At 42.9% G+C, this 24375-nt stretch overlaps 1 protein-coding gene across 1 annotated transcript in view; it reads left to right on the top strand.

The window, feature by feature from the left end:
- LOC138540423 (calcium-activated chloride channel regulator 1-like) overlaps positions 1–24375 on the top strand; it is a 493684-nt gene that overhangs the window by 148353 nt on the left and 320956 nt on the right. The window contains exon 4 of the mRNA XM_069641684.1: positions 13301–13409. Within this exon, the coding sequence (XP_069497785.1) occupies positions 13301–13409 (109 nt within the window). The remainder of the gene's footprint in view (positions 1–13300; positions 13410–24375) is intronic.

The following is a 24375-nucleotide window of genomic DNA, read 5'->3' as shown; positions in this document are numbered from 1 at the left end:
GCAGAATCTCTTCCAGACATATTGTGCCAAATATGAAAAAAATGATCAACTTCAAGGAACCAGTAGTCCTCCCACACCATACACAGTCTGTGACACCGTCTGGTACAAACCAAAAGAGTGCACACATTCTAGGTGTGAACGGGCACCGCTATAGGAAGGTTCAGTATTCTCAATTGTTTATTGGTTATTCTGGTTAATGTCAACGGGAGGGGTGCATACCCATTGGAAAATGACTAGGTGAGTTGGATGAACACAACCCCACTGCTTTGACAGCAGTAGAAGCAGTAGAAGCAGTTGGTTGCTACACAGAAATAGACTGTAACAGAGGAGCTGCACAGCTGCAGGGGAAGCCACAACACATTTCACAGGAGCAGTGCAACTCCCTGTGCTACCGACAGAGTCCCTAGACCACCTGTGACTCAAAAGAGGAACAACAATCCCTAAACTAAAATCTCATACCTTAGCAGAGCCAGATGCAAGGCACCCTAACATGAACTTGGTCAATCAGCTTTCCAGGATGCAATTTCTATTCTGTGATGGACCCATGCGGAGAAAGTGGACAAGGCTTAACCCCACTATTTGTCAAACTTTCTGCTTCTAACACCTTCCGGGCAGGGAAGACAGTGACAAATTGGCCCGGGACAGTAATGCAGTGCAGACAATAGAGGGCTCATTATATGAATAGCGGGAAACAGGAAGTGGTGTGTAGTTTGGGTGAGGTCAGAGGACGAGGAGGTAGCAAACCAAGAGACCATCATGAAGAAGGAAGGAGTATTGGAGTATGGAGGCGAGGTGAGGTATTGGCTAGTGAGTGTAAGTGGTACTACGTTGTGAGCATGTGTGAAAAAGTAATGTATGTGGTTAGGTAAGGTAGTGTAAGGAGTCAATGTGAAGTGTTTGTGACTCCTAGAAAGGATGGTGTCTGAGTAGGATGTGGGGGGAGTTGTAGTGTGGAGGAAGGGGTTATGGTGTGGAGGAGGAAGTAGTAATGTTGAGGAGGGAGTAGCTGTGTGGAGGAGGGAGTTCTAGTGTGGAGGAGGGAGTAGTAGTGTAGATGTGGGAGTTGTAGCGTTGAGGAGGGAGTAGTAATTTTGAGGTTGGAGTAGTAACATCAAAAGTCAGGGGCGAAGCCTAGAAGGAATGTGAGATATTTGAGAGATGGAGAAGAAGTGGAAAGAGAGTATTGGTGGGTGGAATATGAGGAGGAGTGTAGAGAGAAAAAGGTAGAGGGAAAGGAGAACGTGAGTGTGCTAGAATGAAGACTGATTTCGGCGCAGTGTCTGTATGGCACAATCCTCCACTCATTAGAACACTAACAACTGGAAAGAGTAGAGACAGCCATAGGAAGCCCCTGAGGGAGATACGACAGAGAAGCATATTTCCATTAAGTCCTCAGATCCAATCTAAGCAAGATATTAGACAGTAGAGAGTATTGATCGCTGTCTACTAACCCAGTGCCATGGATGGGAGCAGGTACTTTTTAAGATGGGAGGTTAGAAGGTCTGCCATAGGGCCCATTGAAAAATCTATAGAAATTGAGTATTTCTTGAGCCATCTGTGACACTGTCTAGAGGCAATCAACACATCAGGCCACATTATGTATTGGGCAGTAATTTCACAGTAATTCCATTGGATTATTGCAAAAATTGTGTACTGTTACTGTCACTCGGTCTAGCAAAATTACCAACATATTAGCAGTAGTAGGATAATGTAAATCCCCATTTTTGGAGTTCACAGGAATACAAGTTAATTTCATATTCACCATGAGCGGTACTTCCATTGCTGTAAATCAGCTAAATGTTAGCCTTAAAGTGGAAAATATATCCCCATCATCTTGCTGGAGGTAAATCCTTGACTTGAAGGTCAAAACTTGGAATTACTGTCATTTTTGTACCATACCACTGAAACAATGAACCCCACAAATCATTTCAAATCATGCAGCCTGGCCTTAAAACATCTGCCAGTACCATATTCTCAGGGATACCAACCAGGAATAATGATAATCATTCAAATTCCAATATAATCAGATGGACAATACTTATTTTCTTCTTTTTGCATCCATCTGAAACATCTAAATGCTACATATTACTTCACAACAGTGGCTCAGAATCAGGAAGCAGATATCTTTTGCAACCTACGTGATAACCTTCTTTTTTTTTAAAGGAAAGACGTATAGGGAAAAAAGAGAAATACAAGGCGTTCAGCAATATCAAATCGAATTTCCCAACATGTTACATTTTTCATAAATCTTACTTGGGAGTAGCTAAACCAAATGACCCATTGTTTGTAATATCAGTTGTGCATAGAAGCCAATGGTAACAAAAACTCCTGAGACTTATTAACTGTACTTGAGGGAATAATAATTGTGTTTGTCCCGTCAGAGGGCTTTTCAGGAACCGAATTTCACCCATTCTGTGTAGTGGTACATAGACCACCACTGAATTGTTCTGTTCCGCTCAATCAAAAATGACTATTTACATTCCAAATTGAAAGGTATTAACAGCTAGCTATTCATGCTTTGCAGATGTGAGTGATAATTACTTTGACTAATCGTGGGTGGGTGCAATAATAAGCACACAGCGCCTCTGCTTAACTCCCTGGCATCTGGCAGCTTATCGGCTAGTGAACCTTTTTAGCAAGGCAATCTCTGGCTCGACAGATAGCAGCTATCCACACCAAAAACAGATTTCCTTCTTCTGAATTTGATCCCCCTAGACTTTTAAACTCTCACTCCTAGACATTGCCTTTCAATACATTTAAAATTACAAGTCTTATATGTTTGACGCAGCCCCTCTATGGCTGGGAGGGCAGCTCAATGGCAACGCGTTTGTCTTGGAAACAAGACAATCCATAGCAACATAGGTTCGAATTCCAGGCTTGTGCTAAGAAACATTTCCCAGTATTAAGAACGTTATAAGAGAACAATTATAATGATCATAACCCAACAGGGCAGATTGTTGCTTGTATGTTTCCTACAGTATACGAATGTTTTATGCTCCAAAAAAATAATAATAAGGAAAACCTGCCAGCTTCCAGCTATCTAGAGCCTCAGAAGGCTCCCTGTAGCCTCGTAAGCATGGGATATTTCATTGACAACTATCTTGCACTCAAAACATTCCATTATCCTACAACACAATTTTGATAAGCCTTTGCTAGAATGCTGCTACTGTTTTGGTGCAAATGACATTCTCTTTAAAACATATTAGTAAGACGGTATTACATCGGCAGGCTTTTTTTCGCAGCGTTTTTTGCCGAACATTTGTGGCTGAAAAACTCATCGAAAAATATAGATGGTGGGTGAGTAAGGGCATATAAGGTGTAGGGAGGTGTGGGGTATAAGGACTACAAAATAGGGAGGGTGGTTTGGGGGGCCCCCAAATATAAAAAAGAAATTAGATGAGGTTTTTTTCAGTCGAAAAGGTTCGGCAAAAAACTCCCCGAAAAAAAGCCTGGCGATCTAAGAACATAGAACCAAATATTACACTATCTCTATTTAACTAGAACCACTATCTTTATGAATGAGCATGCCATTCTTAGGCTAGACAGCTGCCTGCCCTCTAGAGCATCTTCTGTTCCCTGAATGACCTGACATCAATCATCTTCAGAGAAAGGATTGAAGGCTATGAAGCTGGCATGTGAGTTGGGACGATTCAGATGGAATCAGGTAGACTTTGTTGAGACAGCATATCTGTCTATATCTTTCCAATTGTTTCTGGAAAAGGAAGTTGCTAGGTTATCTGTAGGGACCTCGACAGGTTTGATTAATCTTTAGATTGTTGAGGGTTTCTCTTTTCTCTGATTTTGAAGAGCTTCTTGGTCTATTGCTGATCTTTTTGAAGCAAATTAATTAAACGTCCGTCTTCATGTGCTGGATGGTCTTTTGATATCATCTTGTGTTTATCTTGCATGATATTTCATTACCTCAGGCATCTGTTTTGCTCCATTTTGTCATTCGATTTTAGCACAATCTTTTCTGAGTTTTCAACTTTTTATTGAACAATATGTTTGGGATCTTTGAGTGTGGTTTCTTGTAAGCATCTGGGGATAGTTAGTCTACACTCTTGACTTCTTTAGGGTTTAAGTACTCCAGAATGGTGCTTGCTGGTTTTCAACTGTTACTGCATTTCGCACATCTCTGAAAGTGTTGTTAAAATTCTCTGCAGGGATGTGCTTCATATGTGACTTCGCAATCAACTTTTTGTTTACAACTCCCATAAGCAAGTTTTGAGGAGGGGACATGATTTTTCCTGTTATCAACATATGGTATACTAGGTAGAAAATGTTTAAATATATGGGGCATGTGACGAATCAAGGGTATTCTTCCTTCTCCCCAAGGGATAGCCACCCACTTTGAGGCTAGGGAGGAGAGTCTGCTCTGCAAAATCCTGCCTAGGGGTCTGGACAAGAGGGACCACAATGGGAGTGACTCCCCCTTAGGGGACAAGGACTTTCTTTCTGATGAGTAAATTCCTAAGCCCAATACCCCATTTGCCTACATGGGTCTACCTGCTTTAAAGACTAATCTGCTATCCTTAAGTTGGACTACTGGTAATCTGGAAACAAAACTGCAATACAGAGAGAAAGGAATGTCTCTTTAAATGGAGACAAGCATATAACTGGGATGAGCAATTCTTACGATGAGAGAGAGCAGGTTATGGAGGGGAAGCCCCCTGACGTGTTGACACTTTGCAGAGGTGGAGCAGAATGAAGCCGCGGGACCCATGACTTCATGAGAGCCGAGAAGCTGAGGATAGAGAGGCAAGAAATCCGACAAGTACATAGGCGCTGAGTACATGGGGGCAAACAGGCCCTTGCCCCTATTCTCTTTGAACAACGGGCAAAGGAGTGTCATTTTGACCCTGTGGCGATTAGTAAAGTGTTTGCATGAAAGATCTTTGTAAGTGCAACCAAGAAATGAAATAACAAAATCCAGATTGAGCGAAGGCACTCTCAAAGGGCAAGCACACTTTGACTATCTCCTGTGACTATCTACAGTACACCCTCATTGGGTACATCAGTTGTTGGGCTCCGGCTTGCTTAGCAGGCATCTTGCAAAATTAGCAAGTGCTGCTCACTTCAACGTGGGAATGCCACCCCATCATCACCTCTGCCTTGATTTGGGGGACAGGCCAAAGCGGTTTGGCACATCATTCTCATTGTTCTTCTTTTGCTTTTTTTTTTACTTTTTCTCTTTTATTTATTTAAATGTTCTTGCTTGACCTTTTGCATTTCACTTTATTTCCATTCTTTATTCCCTGACTTTTTCTTTCTGAATCCTTTTTTCCTTCCATCTCACCTGTAACCTGTCCCTTTTACTCTGCCTCTTTCATCTGCATCCCATCCCTTACCCCATTGATTTTGCTTCTGTCTCCCTCTCTAAGTCTGTGAGTCAGCCCCACCCTCTGCTGGGTCACATTTCCTTGGCTGTTTTAAACTAGAGGATACAACAAAGGTGCAGCTTAGGTTCAAGAAAAATGCACAACAAACTATAATAAATCAAACGCCTCACTTTATCCAAAATAAATTGGCAGTTCCCCAAACAAAAAATGTCATACATGTGTCAATGATCACAAATATGTTTTCGTTTTTTTTCCATGTATATCAACAAACTAAATCCTATCCTTGTTTGGTAGACAAGGTCACACAATAAAATACAAAAACATGTAACATACAAACAATTAAATACTGAATTAGTTTCATCAAGAGTTCATGGTAGACAACTCAATACATTTATAAAGTTGTGGTTTCATAACATCAATGCAACAAATTAAATCTTGCCGTCAAAACATCAGTCTACTAGAAGAGACACAATCAAATCTTAAACAAGCTCATGTGGGGTCCTACTTAAATCGACCCTACACTAGTTTCAACAAGGTCCCTATAATAGCGCTGGTTTCCATCTCGACTGGTAAATATAGGGTCTGATTTAAAAAAAAATGTTTTTTTGTAATTTAGTTTATTACAAACTTTATTACATTTTTTGTTCATTTCCATACATAATAAATCCTTTCCAATATAACATTTTTAACACATTTACTTAAATACTCTGCCATCACTATTATTGTCCATCTCCTTCGTGACTTATTGCATAGAATTAATCAGAATTTTATCAAGATAGTCAATTGTGGCACAAATATACTTGTCATTCCGGCCATTTAGTATAGTCTGCCACCACTCTACCATGTCCTCATTTTTTGGTCCGTATAGTCCCAACTATAGATTTCTTTGCGAGTTTAATGCTGTGCATCTAATTATCAAATGTTTAAGGATTCTACCGCATTATTACAAAAGTGGCAACGATTATCCATGATGTCTTGTTAGTGTCTCATATACAACAACTCCTGGGGCCTCATTACGAGTTTGGAGGCAGCCATGGAGCCGTTAGCTCCATAGCTGCCTCCAAACCGGGCTCCATTACCTGGTTCCTGCAATGAGGACCTACCGGTCATTCCGACATAGGAGGACCCGGTAAGTCCTCCTTGCAGGAACCATTCCCCATTCCCATTTGAGCCCCCATAGGGCTCAATGGGAATGGGGAGGGAGGTAACAACAGGCACATTACAATTGTCCCATTGTTACCTCCCTCTTCCCCTTGCGGGACCCGGAAAAGACGTCTGGTTTTACGAGACGTCTGATCCGGGTCCCCCAAAGGGAACCTCGTAATCAACCCTGACGGAATGAAGGGGCCGGTCCCGTACCGACCCCCTTCATTCCGTCAGCACAAGGCTCGTAATGAGGCCCCTTGATTGGGTAAAGGTTTAGGCGTAGCCGCAAAAATTGATCTCTATAATGACGGCTGAGAAACTTTTCTAGGTAATTTGGAATTATTTGAGCACCCTCTCTTCATGGCTCAGATCTAATGAGGTTTTGAGTCTAGATCTTTTCTGGATAGTTACTATCCAGGCGCAGTGAAACAACTTTCTTTTTGCGGCACATGGGTTTTGTTCGAGTGTGTCTGGTGCAATGTCTGCAGGAGCTAGTTGATTGCAAAGCTTTCTAACCCATTCTTTCAGCATACCAGTGTCTGGCTTACCCACGGTTGCATTCAAGATATGGTAAGGCTTGGCTGAAGAGGTCATGAGCATTTTCGTCATCAGGGCTGCCGATTTCCAGAGGACCATCGCATAAAGTGATGGCAGCCCAAGTTCTATATAATAGGGCTGGTTTTCATCACGACTGGTAAATCTACGTTCTAATTGTCCAAGAAATTGTCTTCCGGGGTCTATTCCAAGGCTGTTTTCTTTAAAAGTAAAACCTTGTGTTGAAGGAATTGAGACACTATAGTGATGGAATACTCTGAAGGCATGCAGGAGAATTCAGTTCGAAGTGTCTTAGGTTGATAGGACCACTCCCCAGTCTGGATTCTGACAGGAAATTTGGCCCAGTGAGAGTTGCAGTCAGGGGAAAAGTGCAGTGCACATCGTGCTGCGTCCCACCCAAATGCAGAATATCTGACTGACGTGAACCAAAAAGGGTAGGTAGCGCGTCCATGGAAAAAGAGGGCATCTGCCAGGGAGACCGAAATAGCACTGCGCAAACACGCTGAGCGAAAAGCACGGTTAGAGGCCACTAATTCAAACTTCAATAAGATTGTATGGCCTGTTAATCCACCTCCAATGGAACAATGTGTGCAGGCAGAGGGTACTGCTGCCTAAGAGGCTGGCAGAAAGGAATGGAAGAGAGGGAAATGCGGAGAGTAGGAGGAGAAGAAAGGAAAGAGAGGAAGGTAGGTAAAGACATGGAGGGGAAGAGGCAGGGAGTGGGCTATAGAGAGGCATGTGGAGCATATAGGAGGGAGTGAGGGTGGAGGGGAGAGAAACAGCGGGTAACTGGGTTTGGGAAGGAGCAAGCAAGGAAGAAAGAATGGCAGAGAGATTGGAGAGTGATGTGTGGAGAGAGGAGCGATGAGAGTGAAAGAAACAGAGGTAGGGTTAGAGGGAAGGAGAAAAGTGAAGCAAAATGAAGGATTTGAGGGATGGAGCTAGGGAGGGGAAGAAGAGGGAGTGAAAGATCGGAAAAGATAGAGAAAGAGTGGGAAGAGAGTAGTTGATGGGAGGATGGTTATTGATTGTTTATTTATTATATGCTTATACACAAGTGTTTCAAAGCACAACCATGCCTGGGAGGGGAAGACATAGGGAAGACAAGGACACCCGATTTTACTAGGCATGGTACATTCATGGGCTATTGGAGGGAGGAGTGAGATGGGAGGGGTTATGGGAATTCAAGTGCAGAGTTGTGGATGCAGGGCTTGTGTAGATATGCGTGGTGCAGGGCCTCCACTCCAGACATTATCACACAGACACAAACCATGAGAAACACTAGGTATAAAAAGAGAAAAATAATCAATACCCACACAGAGGCTGCAATTATCCAGGAATGGATTTTCCACTCTCCAGCCGGTGCAGCAGAGCCCCAGGCCTTCTAAAGCGCAGCTGAGAAAATACTAATAAATCATTAACTCTGACAGCCGAAGCTTCTTTTTAGTTTGCGAAAGACAGTATCAGAGCATTTCAATATCAGCCCTGGGTCTTTGGGGGCCCACAAGAAGCTGCCCCATGTTGGCAGTTTTATGACACATTTGTGAAATCAAATGTGTGCTTTTTAGCACACAGGATGCCTTTGCTGGTGCCATCAGACTATCACCTCCATCCAGCCTCTTGCAGTATCCAGTAACCTTCTTATCACCTTGTTGCATTTTTGCTCCATTGTTCTCTAAATTAGCACCGTGCTGCCGAAAAAAATGAAATTAATAATTTTTCAGTGGACATTTAAATTTTAAATGTTAAATGTTGAAGGTATTTGTACCGCGCACCGTCACCAACGGAATTGGTCCCCAGGCGCTCAGGCGGATCTGTAAATGATAAAGGTGGGATGGGATAGTAGGATGAAGAAGGGAGTAGGATAGTGAGGGGAGTGGTGTTCTGTTGGCAGCTTCAACTCAGTATACACCGGATGCTGAGCTTTGGTGCGGGTATCGGATCGGAGTCAGTCCGTGTGTGCTGTTGTTCCGGCTTATGTGTTTTTGCAGTGTTGTGAAGTGCGTGCGGCTTGTTGTGCGTTAGATGGTTGTGTGAGTTTTTTGAGTGAGATAAGTATGCAGAGTTTGAGCTTATATTGGTTAGTGGGTTACCTGACCTTTACCATGCTAACATTCACAGTTCTGTCTGAGTGTGGCACTTGCTGGCCCTCACATTCCCATCTAGACGCGGCGCAGGCCAATGTTTAGGACTCCATCTAGGTGTGGGCATGCCAACATTCACAACTCCATCCGAACGCCACGCAGGCTGGTGTTCACAACTCTAAGTGTGGCACATGCTAGCATTCACGTTTTTTTCTAGGCGTGGGCATGTTATCCTTCAAACAATCCTATCCAGGTGTGACGCAGGCTAACGTCTATCTAGGTGCGTCTTCCGGTCTGGATATGTTCGTCCAGTGTGTACAAGTGGGAGAGTCACTTGAGGGCTTTCGTCTGGGTCTAGGTATGTGGTCAATCTCTGCAGCCTTCCTTTGTGGCTATTTTCCATGATCTCTTATGCTCTGTCGAGTGGTTGGTTCTTTGGTTTGAATGTTTGTCCAATTTGAGAGTGGCCAAGGTTGGAGTTATTTTCATCATTATTTTAATGTCTGGGCATTCTAGTGCGTCTCCGTTGTGGTTACGCTTTGAAGAGCCATGATTTGAGGAGTTTCCTGAATGCTAGGTGGTTTGTTGTATTCCGTATATTCTTACGTAGGTCATTCCAGGTTTTGGGTCCCTGGTGTGAGAAAGACGATCCTCCGAGTTTTTTTCTGTTGTAGGGTTTTGGTTCCAGGTGTATGTCGGTACTTGATCTTAGTGTTCTTGTCGGTTGATGTAGGCGTAGTTTGTCGCTTAGGAATTCTGCGCCTTGTTTGTGTATTGCTCTGTGCGTGATGCACATGGCCTTGAACTTTATTCGTTGTTTCAGTGGTATCCAGTGTAGTATTTTTAGCGCGGGTGTGATGTGTTCTCTTCTGGGTAGCTTGAGGAGGAGTCTGGCTACTGCATTTTGTATGCGTTGCAGTTTTTTTTAGAAGTCGTTCAGGCATGCCCAGGTATAGGCTATTGGCATAGTCTACTCTGGACATGATCAGAGCGATGATGGTAAGTGTTTTTTGGCGAATGACAGGAACGGTAGGATCCTTTTTGCTGCTCGCAGGAGGAAGAAACATTTCTTGATTACCGAGTTTACTTGTGGCTCCAGAGTGAGATTGTTATCCATCAGGACCCCTAGGTTTTTTACAGTTGATGATGGTTCTGGTGTGGTGCTGAGCTCTCTTGCCCAGGGGATGTAGTTGATGTCTCCTCCCTTTTTTGAAACAATCATTATCTCTGTTCTGCCTGGGTTGATTTTGAGATGGTTGAGGTTCATCCAGTTAAATATGTCACGAAGGCAATTCTCTAGTGTGGTGTTTTCTTCTCGGGTGTCTTGTATGTACATTTAAGGCCTGATTCATGGATGTGTTTTATAATGGTGCAATCCCATAGGAAAACATTCTGTGAATCAGGCCCTTAGTGTTTCAGCTCCCTGCTGGCTGCCTGTACATGATAATCTGCAACTATTAACCCCCTCCCTGCATGCTTTTGAGTCCATTTTAGTTTAAGCATCACACCAGTGGTTTGAACAGTTTTTCCCATCTGTAGGCAAGGGCTCCAAAATATGATTTTGTAATGGACCCCCACCAGCCATGACACATTTTTAGCTGGACCTGCAGTTTCCTATTCCTTTGCATTCACTTCTCGTAACCCTTCTGCCCTTACAATCCATGGTCTCTGGTTTGACTTTTATTTATGCAGGCATCAACCAATGCTCAGTAATGCTTCCATGTGTGACACTAATTTCCATTCTCAGCAGGCAGGCCTGTGCTTTATATCAAATCACAACAATCTTAATGAAAATCAATAGTCGGCACCCATGAGTACAGCAATCAGAGAACCGTTGCCCATACAGGAAGCTGCAATCTGTACAAGGAGGTGGCGTGATCAACACCGTGGTCATTGAAAGTCACAGCCAACAATGCTGAAACCCCAGGTGTCGGGAGTGTTGTTCGCCCCCTACCGGCCACGTCGTGCCGGATCAAGAGAGATTCCGCTGAAAGCATCGACAAGTGCCACTGAGGAACAAAATGCCCGAGAGTGTGCAGAGCTCCGATTGGGCCCGCTACAACGAAGCGCAAGACCAACCTGCGAAAGGGAGAAGCAAAGTACCGAAAGGCATGCAGAGCGCTGCAATGTTACCCTATAAGGAAAAAGGTACTGGGGAGAACAGAAGAGGTGGGAAGCCGTCAAAGCAAAGTAGTGGAAGGGGAAACGACTCTCGAAAATTGAAACTTGGAAAGTCAAACAGTAAATGACCATTGGAAAAGTGACAATGTCATAAACAGTGTGACAATCAACGATAGTTGTGAAATATATAAAAAGTGGAAAGGAATTCCCTGGGAAGAATGGTAAAAGTTCCAGAGAAGAAGAGTTGAAGAAGCAAGGCTGTCAAGGGGACAGGGAATTAAAAGAGACAATATAGTGTCAAGAAATCCAGAGAGGGGAATTAGTGATTTGAACAAGGCCAAACAAAATAGATTGAAGGATTGAATCACAAAGATACACGCAATATCTAAGTGAAAAGAAGAGACTCGGGAGATATCCCAAGAAACTCTATTGCAAAGCAGCTAAGAAGGAGAGTGCAAGACCCATAAGCATATGGGAAGAGCTACACAAACTCATGAACCAAATATCAAGTGACTAGCAGACCAAATAACTTTGCAAAATCTATATTCTAAAAACAAAGACATTTGTACATCAACCAATCGAAGAGATACGATGCACATACAGAGAGGAAGCCTGTTTGAAGAACAATTGGAAGAAGAGAAACATTATTTTGGTATTTTCTTATTAGGGGTATGGTCAGGTAAAATTTGGTTTGGGACTGAGGACTATTAGTAGAAATAGGGAAAGATAGGCATTTCTGATATAGTTTCGTTAAAAACCAAAGTAACATGTCCTCCTTGTGTCTGATTCCTTCAGACCCTCCACAGACATTAGAGGGATGTTCCAAGTAATATAGGCATAGGCAAGGCATAGGTAAGGACTTGTGTGCGGTTTTGTATTGATGTGAGTTAATTACTCTTGGGTTGTTGAATTACTTTTGTATTTAAATCACATACACATTTTCATACTACCCATTACGAGAACAGTATTTGACCTATTTTGAGGCTAGTGATGAGATTTAGCCAATCCTCATGGAAGACCAGCCTTTCACCTTGAACACCAGAGGCTATGAGAAACAAGATACTCATGGTGGCACCCGGTATATTTTGAAAGCAAGCCCCTCAAAGGAGGACTGAAGGCGAAGTGTAACATGACACAATTAAGGTATTCTGGGTCATCTGGAGAAATCCCTTTACTGTTTTCACCTTCCCTGTTTTGTGCTACATTTTAAAGACTAATGGCATGACAATATCTGGGATGGTGAGAAGTTAAGTTGTTGAGAACCACCGCTCTAGTTCTAGTAAGATCTAGGTTGAATGCTTCAATATTATTGTAAACATTGTTGGCAGTCACTACTGCAGATCTGCTGTTCACTATTGCTATAGTAAGATTAGTAAGGTACTCTTCCTGGGAAGGATTTAATTAAATGTTGCAATTGTCTGGTGTAGGCCAAGTCTTCAAAATCGCTTTTTGGATGTTGCATTCTCCAACCTATTTATTTATTTATTTATTTATTTATTTATTTATTTTGCATCTTTAACACGCTCACACAGCACGGGGACATCGAGGCGCTGTTACAGATTTTGTTGTTGTCTTAGTTGCATATTTATAACATGCTTAAATACGCAGAGGTTTTTAAGCGCGGACCGAGGGATCGAACCTGTCTTGCTTCGTGTTGTCTTGCTTCCAAGCAGAGTACGTTTCTACTGTGCTATCCTCCCACGCTAATGTCTTAGGTACTGTTTGATTTAACAATATTCAGAATTTAGATCATGAGGAGTGCTCTGAATAAATAAGTCTAATACAAAGAAATGTATTGTGGCCTGGAAAATGTATCGATTTAGCATTTGGATCATGTTTGAATTTGTCTGGATGTGTTCAGATACAAGGTAGTGTGTAAATTGTTGGATCACTGGGCCTTTTGTCAGGGTATACAATTTTAAATGATTCACAATTAAAAAGTGATATTTTTGATATATCCACATGAAGAATTAAATGTATTTAAATGAATGCACGTTTTGTCTCATCAATAATGAATATTTGCTTCTAACAATGCATTTCATTTTCATTCCGCAGGCAGAGTTTTTGTTCATGAGTGGGCCCACCTTAGATGGGGAGTATTTGATGAGTATAATGATGATCAGCCTTTCTCCACATCGGGGCAAAATCTCATTAAGGCAACCAGGTAATATATTTTCTCCCTGTTTCCAGATTTTGCCATATTTCTTCTTTCTTGGGGTTCAGGGAGGTTTTAATACTTCTGTACCCATATTAAAAAAATCCTGCCCCGAACCACTGGACATTTTGAACCCGTGTAAAAATCCAACAGTGCAAATATGTATTGTTTTGAAATACGTTTGCCTTGGTGTACGATGTGTATTAGCGTAGTTACATAAACTGCACAGGCTTGGTATCATCAGAGGTGGATTTAAGAAGTGGCAGCATTGACAAAAACTGAACACGCCGCCATGTTTGGTCCACCTGTAGAGACCGATTAAACACCTTCTCATCTGTCCCTGAGCCCACGGGACTGATAACCATCGAAGAATGCCACAGGTGCTCAGCGCTGACAGGTGTAAGACAACAATGTGAAAATGGGGCAAGTCCAACTCAGCCCAGCTGAACTTCAGAGTTCTTGAATCTGTAAACTGAGAGCAGGCTCAAAATTGTCTCATTAGTATAAAATATCTTGTTGTTTTGCTGATTTAATATGTCATTGATTGATTGTTTTATATTTTATTTCTATCGCGCTCGTACACAAGTGTTTCAGAGCGCGACAAGGCAAGGGAGGGGAAACAGGGGAGAACAAAACAGCGATCTTACTAGGCCAAGTGACATTGAGAACGCGCAAGTGCATGGGAGAGGGGGAGGGGAAAAGTGCATGGAAGGAGGGAAAAGTGGAAAGTGCGAAGCAGAGGAGAAATAGATAAATGACAATAAATAATAAAGGCAACAAACAGTGGTAATGCAGCCAGCAATTTGCAAGTGCTAGGTTTAAGATCTATCATCACATCTATTCATGTCCAAAGTATGGTTAATTTCTCGGAACCTTTGTATTAGTTATTCATTGTACACCCGTATAATTAATTGAATTTAAAATATACAAGGTATTTTTCAATTCCTTGCTTTTAACATCAAACTGTGGAGAACAGCATGTTGCAGTTTTAATCCGCTCAGTGTCTTCTAATAGTTTTGAAGATATGCAATGTCTGCTGTGGTCTTGACTCCTTGGAGAGTGATTTTGAACATGATTCTTTAGAGTAACATTTTTTTATGAAGAATTGTTTAATATCGTGAGGTTAATTTGCTATGCAATTTGATGTTTTGCAAGTCAGTTCAATACGATACAGTGTACTAGTCTGTCTATTTAAAGCTAGCTACACAGATAACCTGGTACATAGGTTCTAAAACGTTGTCTAGTGCATATATTTTAATCTCGTGAACCAGAAATCAATAGCTCATATCCCAGTTTTTTCACTTGACTAGATTATGTGATCCCACCAAATCCCTTTATGTAACTGTGGTCTGTTCTACTTAACTTAGGGAAGTAGGAATACCTAGTAGTAATTCAGTTGTACAGGGTGTGTTATAGAAAAAGGCACACTCATACCTGGTTTAACAGTCCACAGCTTTGCATTAAAATATGTAGACATCAAGAAACCACATGTACACATATGCACTTTACAAATATGATCCCTACCGTAATGATAAAACATCATCACTTTAATAGTGTGCAGTGCGAGACAAATGATCTTTTAGCTCACTCAAAGTAATTTCACTCATCAACAATTGCTATCTCCGCACACGAAAGTCAATTATATCAGAAGTGTGATATTGGTAATCTTGGGGCTGAACATTTACATTTTAATTTTCCAAATGACAGCCATCGTTTATCCTCTGCACTAATGCGATTGAAATAGGAAAAGTACATTTTTACACCAGTGTCCCAGACAGTGACATTGTTAATCATCAGCCTACGGCATATACGTTTAATTAGTTACAGTTTCTACATTTACTAGCTCTGGGCTATCTGACCAATGGTTTTTATCTTTTTCGAGTACATAACTTATGAATCCTCAATCCTATCATGTCTTCTATATTTGCAGGCTTGATGGGTAGATGGGGCCAACCATATGTTGGGATAAAAGTGCAATTTCCCAGTCAGACGACGAGATTTAGACTGCACAAAATATATTAGCTGGCAGCCTAGTGACAGCAGTTCTTGTTGGGCACGGCGGAATGTGCATTTATCCATTTGTAGTTAGCTTTGACACATATTAGAAATATCATATAGCCACACAGAAAGACAAAACAATGTATTCATGTTGAGGATGCAGAGGTCAAAAATACAGTGATGTATCTTGTGTTTAGCGGTAGTGAACAGTCTTATGATTTCAGGGATGTTCAAGTAGGTAGCTGACATAGGTAGGTGTATGAGATGGAGTCAGAGAAGTGTTGCAGTAAAGGTGAGCTCCAGGGGCTAAGGTAGCAGGAGTTCCATCATATTGGATTTTAGAGAAGGTCAGAAGATGCATTTTTTAAAGTATGAGAAACAGGCTCAAACTGGAGATGCAGCGTTGACAAGTTATTCCTGAGATAAGTTATTCCTGAGACAAGTTCCCCTTCCTTCTCCCCTGGGAGAAGTTATGCTGTCAATGTCACAGGCAGCCGTGCTGTGTCAATAACAGTTAATTGAGTCCAGCTGCAAAGCTCAGAGGAGCTGGGAAAGAAATGTTGGGTCCAGAGAGGAAGGGTAGGGTTGCGCCTTTTGAAGGTTGAATTCATGTGAACAGGGAATCGGTTCTGTGATTGCAAGAGGCCTCGTGAAAATGTAGAGCACTGCTGCCCTTACCGGAAGAGCAGTCATCCTATTTGAACTGCAGGCACCACACTCTATGGACCAATACATAAAGCGAAACTCAAATATAAGAGTGGTGCCCTCATCACGTCATTCATGGGCAACTGGGTTCCCAGAGAGATACGGGGAGATGTGTTAGGGCTGTACCATGATTTGTGATGAGAGAAGCAAAGGTGATGCCAATAAATGTATCTACAAGGGCGGGTCGCTGGTTGTATATGCCACAGTGTGTGGTATAATGAAGTGGCCCATTGTCTTATTAAAGCAGAATTCCCTTGCTATTCACATTTTGATTGGGATTGGACGGTTGGGTGCACCTCACGTGATGGTCAAAAAACTTTACTCGTTAGAGAAATGGATCATGGTAACAATGTACAAGGTATTTAATCAACTGCTGAGCTTTGTATTGAGGATGTAGTAGGTCAAGTAGGTCACGTGTTTAGGGGAGTGTGTTTAGTTAATTTGTGACCAATAGTGTAATAGACTATAGGGGATAATTAGAACTGGATATAGGTATTAGCCAAAGGGGAGTGCAGGATCCTTATTATGCATAGTTTTATCAATCCACACTTTTCTGCTATAAAGATTTAACTTCTTTGGGTAGGGCGTGCTCCATGTTAGTTCAGTTCTACAGGACTGTCTGATACTTTTGCTTGTCATAAAACATGTTTTTTCCTTGCAAACGGTGTATCAATTATTTGGCCTATTTGGGATTGTTTTTATTGTTCGAGTTATGGGTCATTCACACTACAAAATTGGTGACCCCAACGTGATCCTAGAATCCCCGTGAGGCTGGCATCCACCCGGCACACATCCTGGATCACGGCACCCATCTGCAGTGACCAGTCCCATGTGCTTGACTTGATTAGGTTTGCAGGCACTGTGATGTCAGATGCCCTCTCTGTTCCTTGGAGTAGGGTGTTGCACCCAGCTATGCAGGCGAATTGACGTTTACCCTGCATAGGAGCTGCTCAGGAGAACACATAGACGTAATTGCACCTTTGCAGGATTAAACAACACGGGGGAAGAAGTGTAAACCTGAGTGTTTATGAGTGTGTGGAGAGAGCAGACCACGGTGCAATATTTTGGTTTTACAATAGTGATCAGAGGGATCTCTGACGAGAGGAAAGAGGGCGTCATAAGTAGTATAACAGTGATAAAATAGAAGAGAGGAAAAGGGATCACCTCAAACAAGAGGGTAGGCAGCCCTGCGAATAGAGTAGTGGTCCATTATATAGAGGGCCAGGGATCCCTCTGCCCAGCACAAAGGGGCATGAAGAGGGGATAATTCCCTCGTCGCAAGGCAAGGAGACAGAGGAAGGGTATTAACCATTGTGTAAATAAGTGTGGTTTTATTTTTGAAGATGTTTTTGGTATAAGTTGTGGTTTAATCTGTATCTAGAATTGTTGTGGTGAGGGGGCAATGGTTGCCCTGTTGTATCAATAGGGGTGTGTAGCGGAGAGTGTGTGTATGAGTGGGAAGGGAAAAGGGGTGTGTGGTTTGGGTTGAGGGGACATTGGGAGGGGACTTGGGAAGTATGCGCAGTGTTGGAAGGGTGGGGTAGAACGGTGCTGCTTGATCGGCTATCTGAGAAATAAATATTCTTGGTAAGGAGATAGGTGGGCAGAGTTATGAGTACCCCCATTAAGTATATGTGTTCCGGGCTTCCACGGTACAAGGAAAAGATTCTCAAATACAATTGTGAGAGGGTCGTGTATACAAAATCGGAATGTACAAGCCATGACTCACAGAGGGCTCAAAGAACAAGGATGTGTTAGGGCATATGTATACGTATCTGGCTGCAAAGTACAAAGGGAGTAGTTGAGAAGTACGCAGGGTATCCTCAAACTCTGGAGAATGGTTGAGGATTTAGAAGATGCCCCAGAAGAACAAAAAGAACAAAAGGTGGTAATACCTACAACCAGTGTCATCCCACAGGCCCACTCCCATACGGGTGTTTTTCATTGCAACCTGGAGCAGGCTATACCAACCCTCGGTATGTACCCCAACCTGCCCCAAAGCAGGGAACTCCCACTGCTAGTGTGAATGCAACACGCTAATCAGTGGCTAATGCTTTGAAAGACCCATTTGTTATGGAAGTAGAAAATAGGGCATGGAGAGAATCGGAAACGGCGCTCCACAGGACAGAGGCAACGCTGTTGTGAACAGGGGGAGGCACAGAAAGTGACAATAGGTGCATACGAATGGAAAACAGGCGACATTCTGTTTCAAATTGATAGTAGAGTGATCAGGGATGTTTGTTTGTTTGTTTGTTTATTTATTTGTATTGCATGCCGAACCCGAAGGTATCTGGGCGCATTTGCAAAATGAAACAAGTATGTTTTCAGCACGAGTTACAAAGGTTGCGATTGAATGGTTACAATAGTTACAGCAGGAAAAAAAAAATATACAACGTAAAAAAGAAAATTAAGTATAAACATGTTGATACACATGCTAGGGAGAACTCTCACACACATGCTTAATTCCTTCTACCTTAGAGCCCTCCAGCTCTTTTGCTATATTTGGGGGCTTTGAACTTTTCATTTTCAGTGTGTTTTACTTTTGTGTTCTTTGGTTATGGAGTTTTTAAACAACTCCAGTGGCATCATCTTTTTATGTGTGTCACACAATACCTTCAGTGCAGTGGCACAGGGGTGTCTTTCAGACTCCCCAAGGTTTAAAAACCTTCTCTGGGTCGGACTACCGTCTCTCAGAGCATGTACAGTTAAGTTGGCTTTACTAGTCTTTTTAAATTTACTGACCCAGCACACAGTATCTTCCCATAGAGTGCTGGAGGGGTTGCCTAGCTTCCCCTGAGTCAAAACACTCATGTAACAGTAAAATGTTACCTTTTCCTATTTTAAATGGCTGGTGGCAGTGGTTTAGATCAACTACCATGATTTTTCGTGACCGCTAACAACGGTAGCTAAAAGTCAGGGCAGCTATGTTTTTCAATATAGCTCCCCAGACCGATCTGTAAAAACAGACTCCGGTCATCTTTTTTCGCCATTTCTTTTAGGAAAAGTCCTTCTTGTGTTGGTCTCTGCGCGCCAAACCAGGTTTGGTCCCTTTGTTCGTGCCCTTTGGCGGGCTTCTGCGCTGAAGCCCTCCTCTGGTGCTAGAGTGTCTTGGGTGGACAGAATGTGAGGGAGGTGCCCGGAACTCCCTGTGCTTAGTCTCCTAGGAGACCTGAATGCACTCTGGTCTGATTGGCTGGCTGACTGTCCGGCAAGGATAGCCACCCTGCTGGGTGAGTGACAGCCAGGCTGAATGAATGGGGGAAAACTGTTTAAAAGCAGGTCTCTGGGACTTGGAAAGCAGAGTCGACCACTGGAACGAAAGAACCGAAGATGAGCTGAAGGAAGAGGACTGCTGCAACTCTTGGATGACCGGTGAAGCCCTGCTACAGTTCTGAATTGCCTGAAACTCAATCGACAGAGAAGCCCTTCAAGATTAACTTCTTCCCTTGTGTTTGGTGGGAACAACCAACTCGTAAGCCACCTGAACACCGTCCCTGACTGGTCGAATTTTCAGTAGAGTGCTGCTGAAAACCGGAGAGCCAGTGGGAAGGAAACCAGCTTGTGGACTTTAAGGCACTCACACCTTAAACCAACGTCTTGCTACAGCTTTTGGCCTCATCCCTGGGCAGTGCAGGAACCTCCCGACGCCCTCCTTCTTGTCCCCATGACTGAAGCTCAGGACTGCTCGGAACAACCAGGAACAACTGCCTCAGCTACAGCTTTCTTTGTTGAAAAGGTACTGTGCAAAGGCGGTCCGGAAATATTTTCGGCCATCGAGAAAGTGCGTGAAACTTTTCTCAACTTCGTAGGCTTGTGCTTCTCTAAACATTCGACAAACTTTTCGCCTAGCCAAATTCTTCTAAACTCTCTGGCAAAGACTTAAACGTTATCTACCAGAACTGTGCTATCCTATACAAAGACTCTGAACCATTGACTTTGGCCCAGGCCTATGAGAAGAATTGCTGGTTGTATTTAACTGAAACCCTTTGCCCTGCCTATGAATGTATTTGGGCTGTCTATTCTTATAACCTTGTCTTTTCCTCCCCTTTATAAGTATTTGAAGTGCCATTTTGCTCCCACTTCATTTTGGAGCTAAACTTGTTCATTTACTTCCTAGATGGATTTTTGTGGTTTATTAGTGTGTGATATTGAGCTGCTTGTGCAAGTGTAATGTTTTCTAACTAAATATGTAAATAAATGTATATACTTTTACCAAGAAACCTTGAGTAAGTGTATATTTGAATCACTGTATGTGTTGGTCCTTTGTGTAACTTGTTCTACTGCTCACTTAAACTCTTGAGATAAGTCTGGCTGCTCAGCCATCGCTACTACTTTACTGTGTAGTACAGGCTTGTACCAAAGGTGAAATTGTGCTTACACTTGTAGTCTTAATTGCATGTAGTGGTCCCAAAGGGTACCACTGATTCTGCCTAACAACACATGATAATGCAATGCAGGTGTAGCAAGAAACATAATAGCAATCAGTGGCAGTGGTTACAGTGCCAAAAATTCTGACTATCGAGGTGCAGGTTTAGAGTATCCCAGTATGTCAGTCCTAGATCCTAGATGTCATTAGCTGCAAGCCAATGTATGGTATTTCGCCTAAATCTAGCGAAAGGTTGATCCACTCTCAAGGAAGGAGGGATGGCGTTCCAGTGCTGGGCTGCCATAACAGGGAAACTACTCCCACCTGCTTTTTTAGTTTGTATCTCGGGAGGGCCAGGCAGAAAGAGTTAACTGTCCTGGTAGGGCGTGAGGTAGATTTTTTAACAAGTCTCTCCACCAGGTATCGTGGGGCATCATGGTTGAGGCATTTGTGGGTTAGGTAGACCATTTTAAGCATAATTGTGTCCTTGATAGAGAGCCATTTGTTATGTCCCCTTAACTCAGATATGTGCCCCCTCCTTGGTATGCCAAGTGCTGCTCTGAGCGCATTGTTTTGGATAGTTTGGATCATGTTAACAACATACTTGTTAGCCCCTAGGTACAGTGCATTACAATAATCCATCCTGGAAAGAATGAGGGCTCTAGCTAAGGTAATACAGCTTTCTTTGGAAAGAAAGGGTTTTCAGGCCCTGATCAGCTTGCAAGTATATGATGTGGATGAAGCCATGGCGTTAGCTTGTTTGCTTAGTGTAAGGGCTGAGTCGAGGTAAAAACCTAGGTATTATACCTCTTTAGCCACTTTACTGTTGTTCCCATCAATATTAAATGTGGTATATTTTGTGCTGAGTTTCCAAGTATCATGATTTCAGTTTTGTCACCATTCAGGCATAGGCCGTGGGTGGCCATCCATGCCTAAATGATTAGGTACATTTTATTCACCTGGGCCATTTCCTTGTTGTAGTCCCCGGTAAGAGGTATGAGGATCTGGGTGTTGTCTGCATAGTTAGTGTAGGTGACACCCAGATGGTCCAAGTTGTCAAACAGTGGCTTTGTGAATACATTGTACATTATTGGAGAGCCACAGGAGCCTTGTGGCACACCACAAGTTATAGGAATGGGGTCGGCGGCATCAGAGGGAGAGAAGCCTCTAATGGTACTATTGTTCAAGAAAAATTTGATCCACGTAATGGCGTCCTGTGAGAAATGAGCAGCTGAGTTGAGGTGTTTACAAAGTACTTCGTGATCCACCAAGTCGAAGGCGGCAGATAGATCGAGGAAAAGTAGCAGGGCCATTTTCCCTTTATCTTTAAGCTCATCGATCTGCATATTTAGATCTATCAGCACCGTTTCAGAACCATGTTGTAGCCTAAAGCCGGATTGTTAGATACCTAGGAGGTGGTTTATCTCTAGATACTCCTGTATCTGGATGTAGGCAACTTTGTCTAATATTTTAAGTAGGAAGGGTACTGTGGTAATTGGCCTGTAATTAGTCGGGATGGTGGGGTCCAACGATTGTTTTTTTAGGAGGGGTAGGAACATGGACTCCTTTAAATTGTTAGGGACAGTACTGGATGAGAATAAAGCATTCAGTAATTCAGAGATAAAGGGCGCATTTTAAGTGGGCTGATTGAGTCTGGAGCTTTAGTCATTGTAGCGTTACAGGCCTCGACCAGAGTGTCTGGATCGGATTAAACCGCCAGTGAGTTGAGGGTAGGAACTACATATGGTAGGATCTTATCTGACGTTATATTATTTTTGTTCCGCATGAGGAGTGGGGGTGCTATTAGGTTGGCCTGACCTTGGCGGTGTTAGCTAGGAGGGTAAATGACAGCAGGAAGTGATCCGTCCATGTTTGGGGGTAATGGAGGAGATAACCATTTTGCAGTTGAGGTCGGCTACATAATCTAAGGTTCTGCCTTGTCGTGGGTAGCCTAATTCACTCTTTGGGTGAATCCATGTTCATTGAGAAGGTTGGATACTGCTAGGGCATGTTGGTCATTGGGATCATTGAATTCTAGGTTGAAATTCCCAAGCAGCATTATTTGGGATGATACTTTAGTGTTATCAGATAATATTATGGAGATGTCTTCTTCAAAGGAGCCAATCGGTCCAAGTGGTCTGTAAATTAGGTGACTGTTAGAGTGCAGAAATAACATTGGGTAGTTTAACTGTAAGTAGTTCACGGGACTTGATAACTGGTGAGGGGGCTATTCTCATAGCTAAATTGGATTTAACAATGATGGCTATGCCTCAGCCTCTGGAGTCCACTCTCTCTGACCTTAGAATATTGTAATTGTCAGGAACTGCAAGTAAAAGGCCAGCATGTAACCAAGACTCTGTTATCACTAGGAAGTCAAGGTTGTCAGCCGTGATGAAGTCGGCTATCTCAGTGGCATGTGCCACCAGTGATCTGGCATTAATTAGTGCGCCCTTGATGTTAGGAGTGTTGGCGTTAGTCATCGGGGGAGTAGTTTTGTTATGACTTACTTTAATAACTGCCCTTTGATAGGTAGATTAGCGTTATTTTTATTTCTAGTATTAGTTTTATTGTTATTCACTATATTGGGAGGACTTGTTTTGGCAACGGTGTTGGAAGGTATTTCATGAAGTCTAGTTAATCTAGCGCAAAGTCTGTTGTTTCTGGCGATAGTAGAGCAAGGTAAGTCTGTTTTAATGGTGGCACAGATGGACTTTAGATTAGTAGGTAGCTGGTGGTTTGGGCTCTTGTCATTTGATGAATGAGATTGGGTGAGTGTTGGACCTAGAATCAGCATAGGTTAGAAGCTAGTAGGTTTAATATTGGAGGGCCGGTGGTCTAACTTGAGTCGTGGTAGGAATTTGGTGGGTTTAATAACCAGTAATGGAAGCGTGGTATTAGCCATATTCAGATACTGGTGGTCAGGGAGATTAGGGTCCGCTATTGTCACCGAAAGGCCTACAGCCGATAAGTCGCACAGAAATGTTATCAATAGATGGGCAGTAGCGTACATAGTGCTGATAGCACTTCATTGGTCAACTTTGGTGCAGTGTTTAAATGATAACCTTCAGAGGATAGTTATCTCATAGGCCGGGTAGGTAAAGGACAAAGACCCATGGAAATAGAGCATATGGAGTGCAAAGACAGAAGTCGAGTATGTGCATAGAGTGATCAGGGATGTGCAGGTAGCTGCAAGTGAAGATAACCCCAATGCTGGGGGAAATTCAGAGGGTCCATTGCATGCCATCACTGAAGACATTGAGGCTCATTATGAGTTCCCCCGGTATAACACCGGTAATTCTGGCAGGATGCCGGGGAGCTACTGTACTGTCTCTGCTGTTCGAGATCCCAGTATTACCAGGATATTATGGGCAGCGCAGTGGCCGGTAACTCCCCATTCCATGGAGTCCCATTGGATTCCATGTTATGTTTTGTTAGGCAACATTTATAAAGTGCAGGGTAACCAACCAAGGCATCATGGTGCTAGAAAGCAATCAGGAAGTGGACAAGAAGAGCTAGATGAGATTGGTTTTCAGTAAACAATGAAATGTGAGGTGCTCCTTGATAGATCTCAAAGTAAAAGGCATGAAATTCCAGAGCTGGGCTGCAGCCACTGAAAAAGAGCAGAAACCAATTTGGGAGGCCTTAAAGCGGGGCACAACACTAAGCAAAGTATCAGCAGAGGAAAGCAGCCGAACCGTGACAGTGGAAATGTTGCTGGTAGACATTCAGCTCCACTGCCATAGTATGCCATAGATACTTAAATTGGACACGTTTAGCCTCAGGAAACCAATGAAGATGATGAAGAACTGGGGAGATGTGGGCACGCCTGGGCATCAAGTGGCAACGTGCGCAACAGAAGATAAGCAGGCTGCGCCAAAAGTAAAGCGTTGCAGTAGTCCATGGTCA

This window comes from Ambystoma mexicanum, chromosome 1q, assembly GCF_040938575.1.
Source record: "Ambystoma mexicanum isolate Mex_15411 chromosome 1q, UKY_AmexF1_1, whole genome shotgun sequence".
In the NCBI taxonomy this organism is placed as follows: domain Eukaryota; kingdom Metazoa; phylum Chordata; class Amphibia; order Caudata; family Ambystomatidae; genus Ambystoma; species Ambystoma mexicanum.
This window is presented reverse-complemented; position numbering and strand designations above follow the sequence as displayed.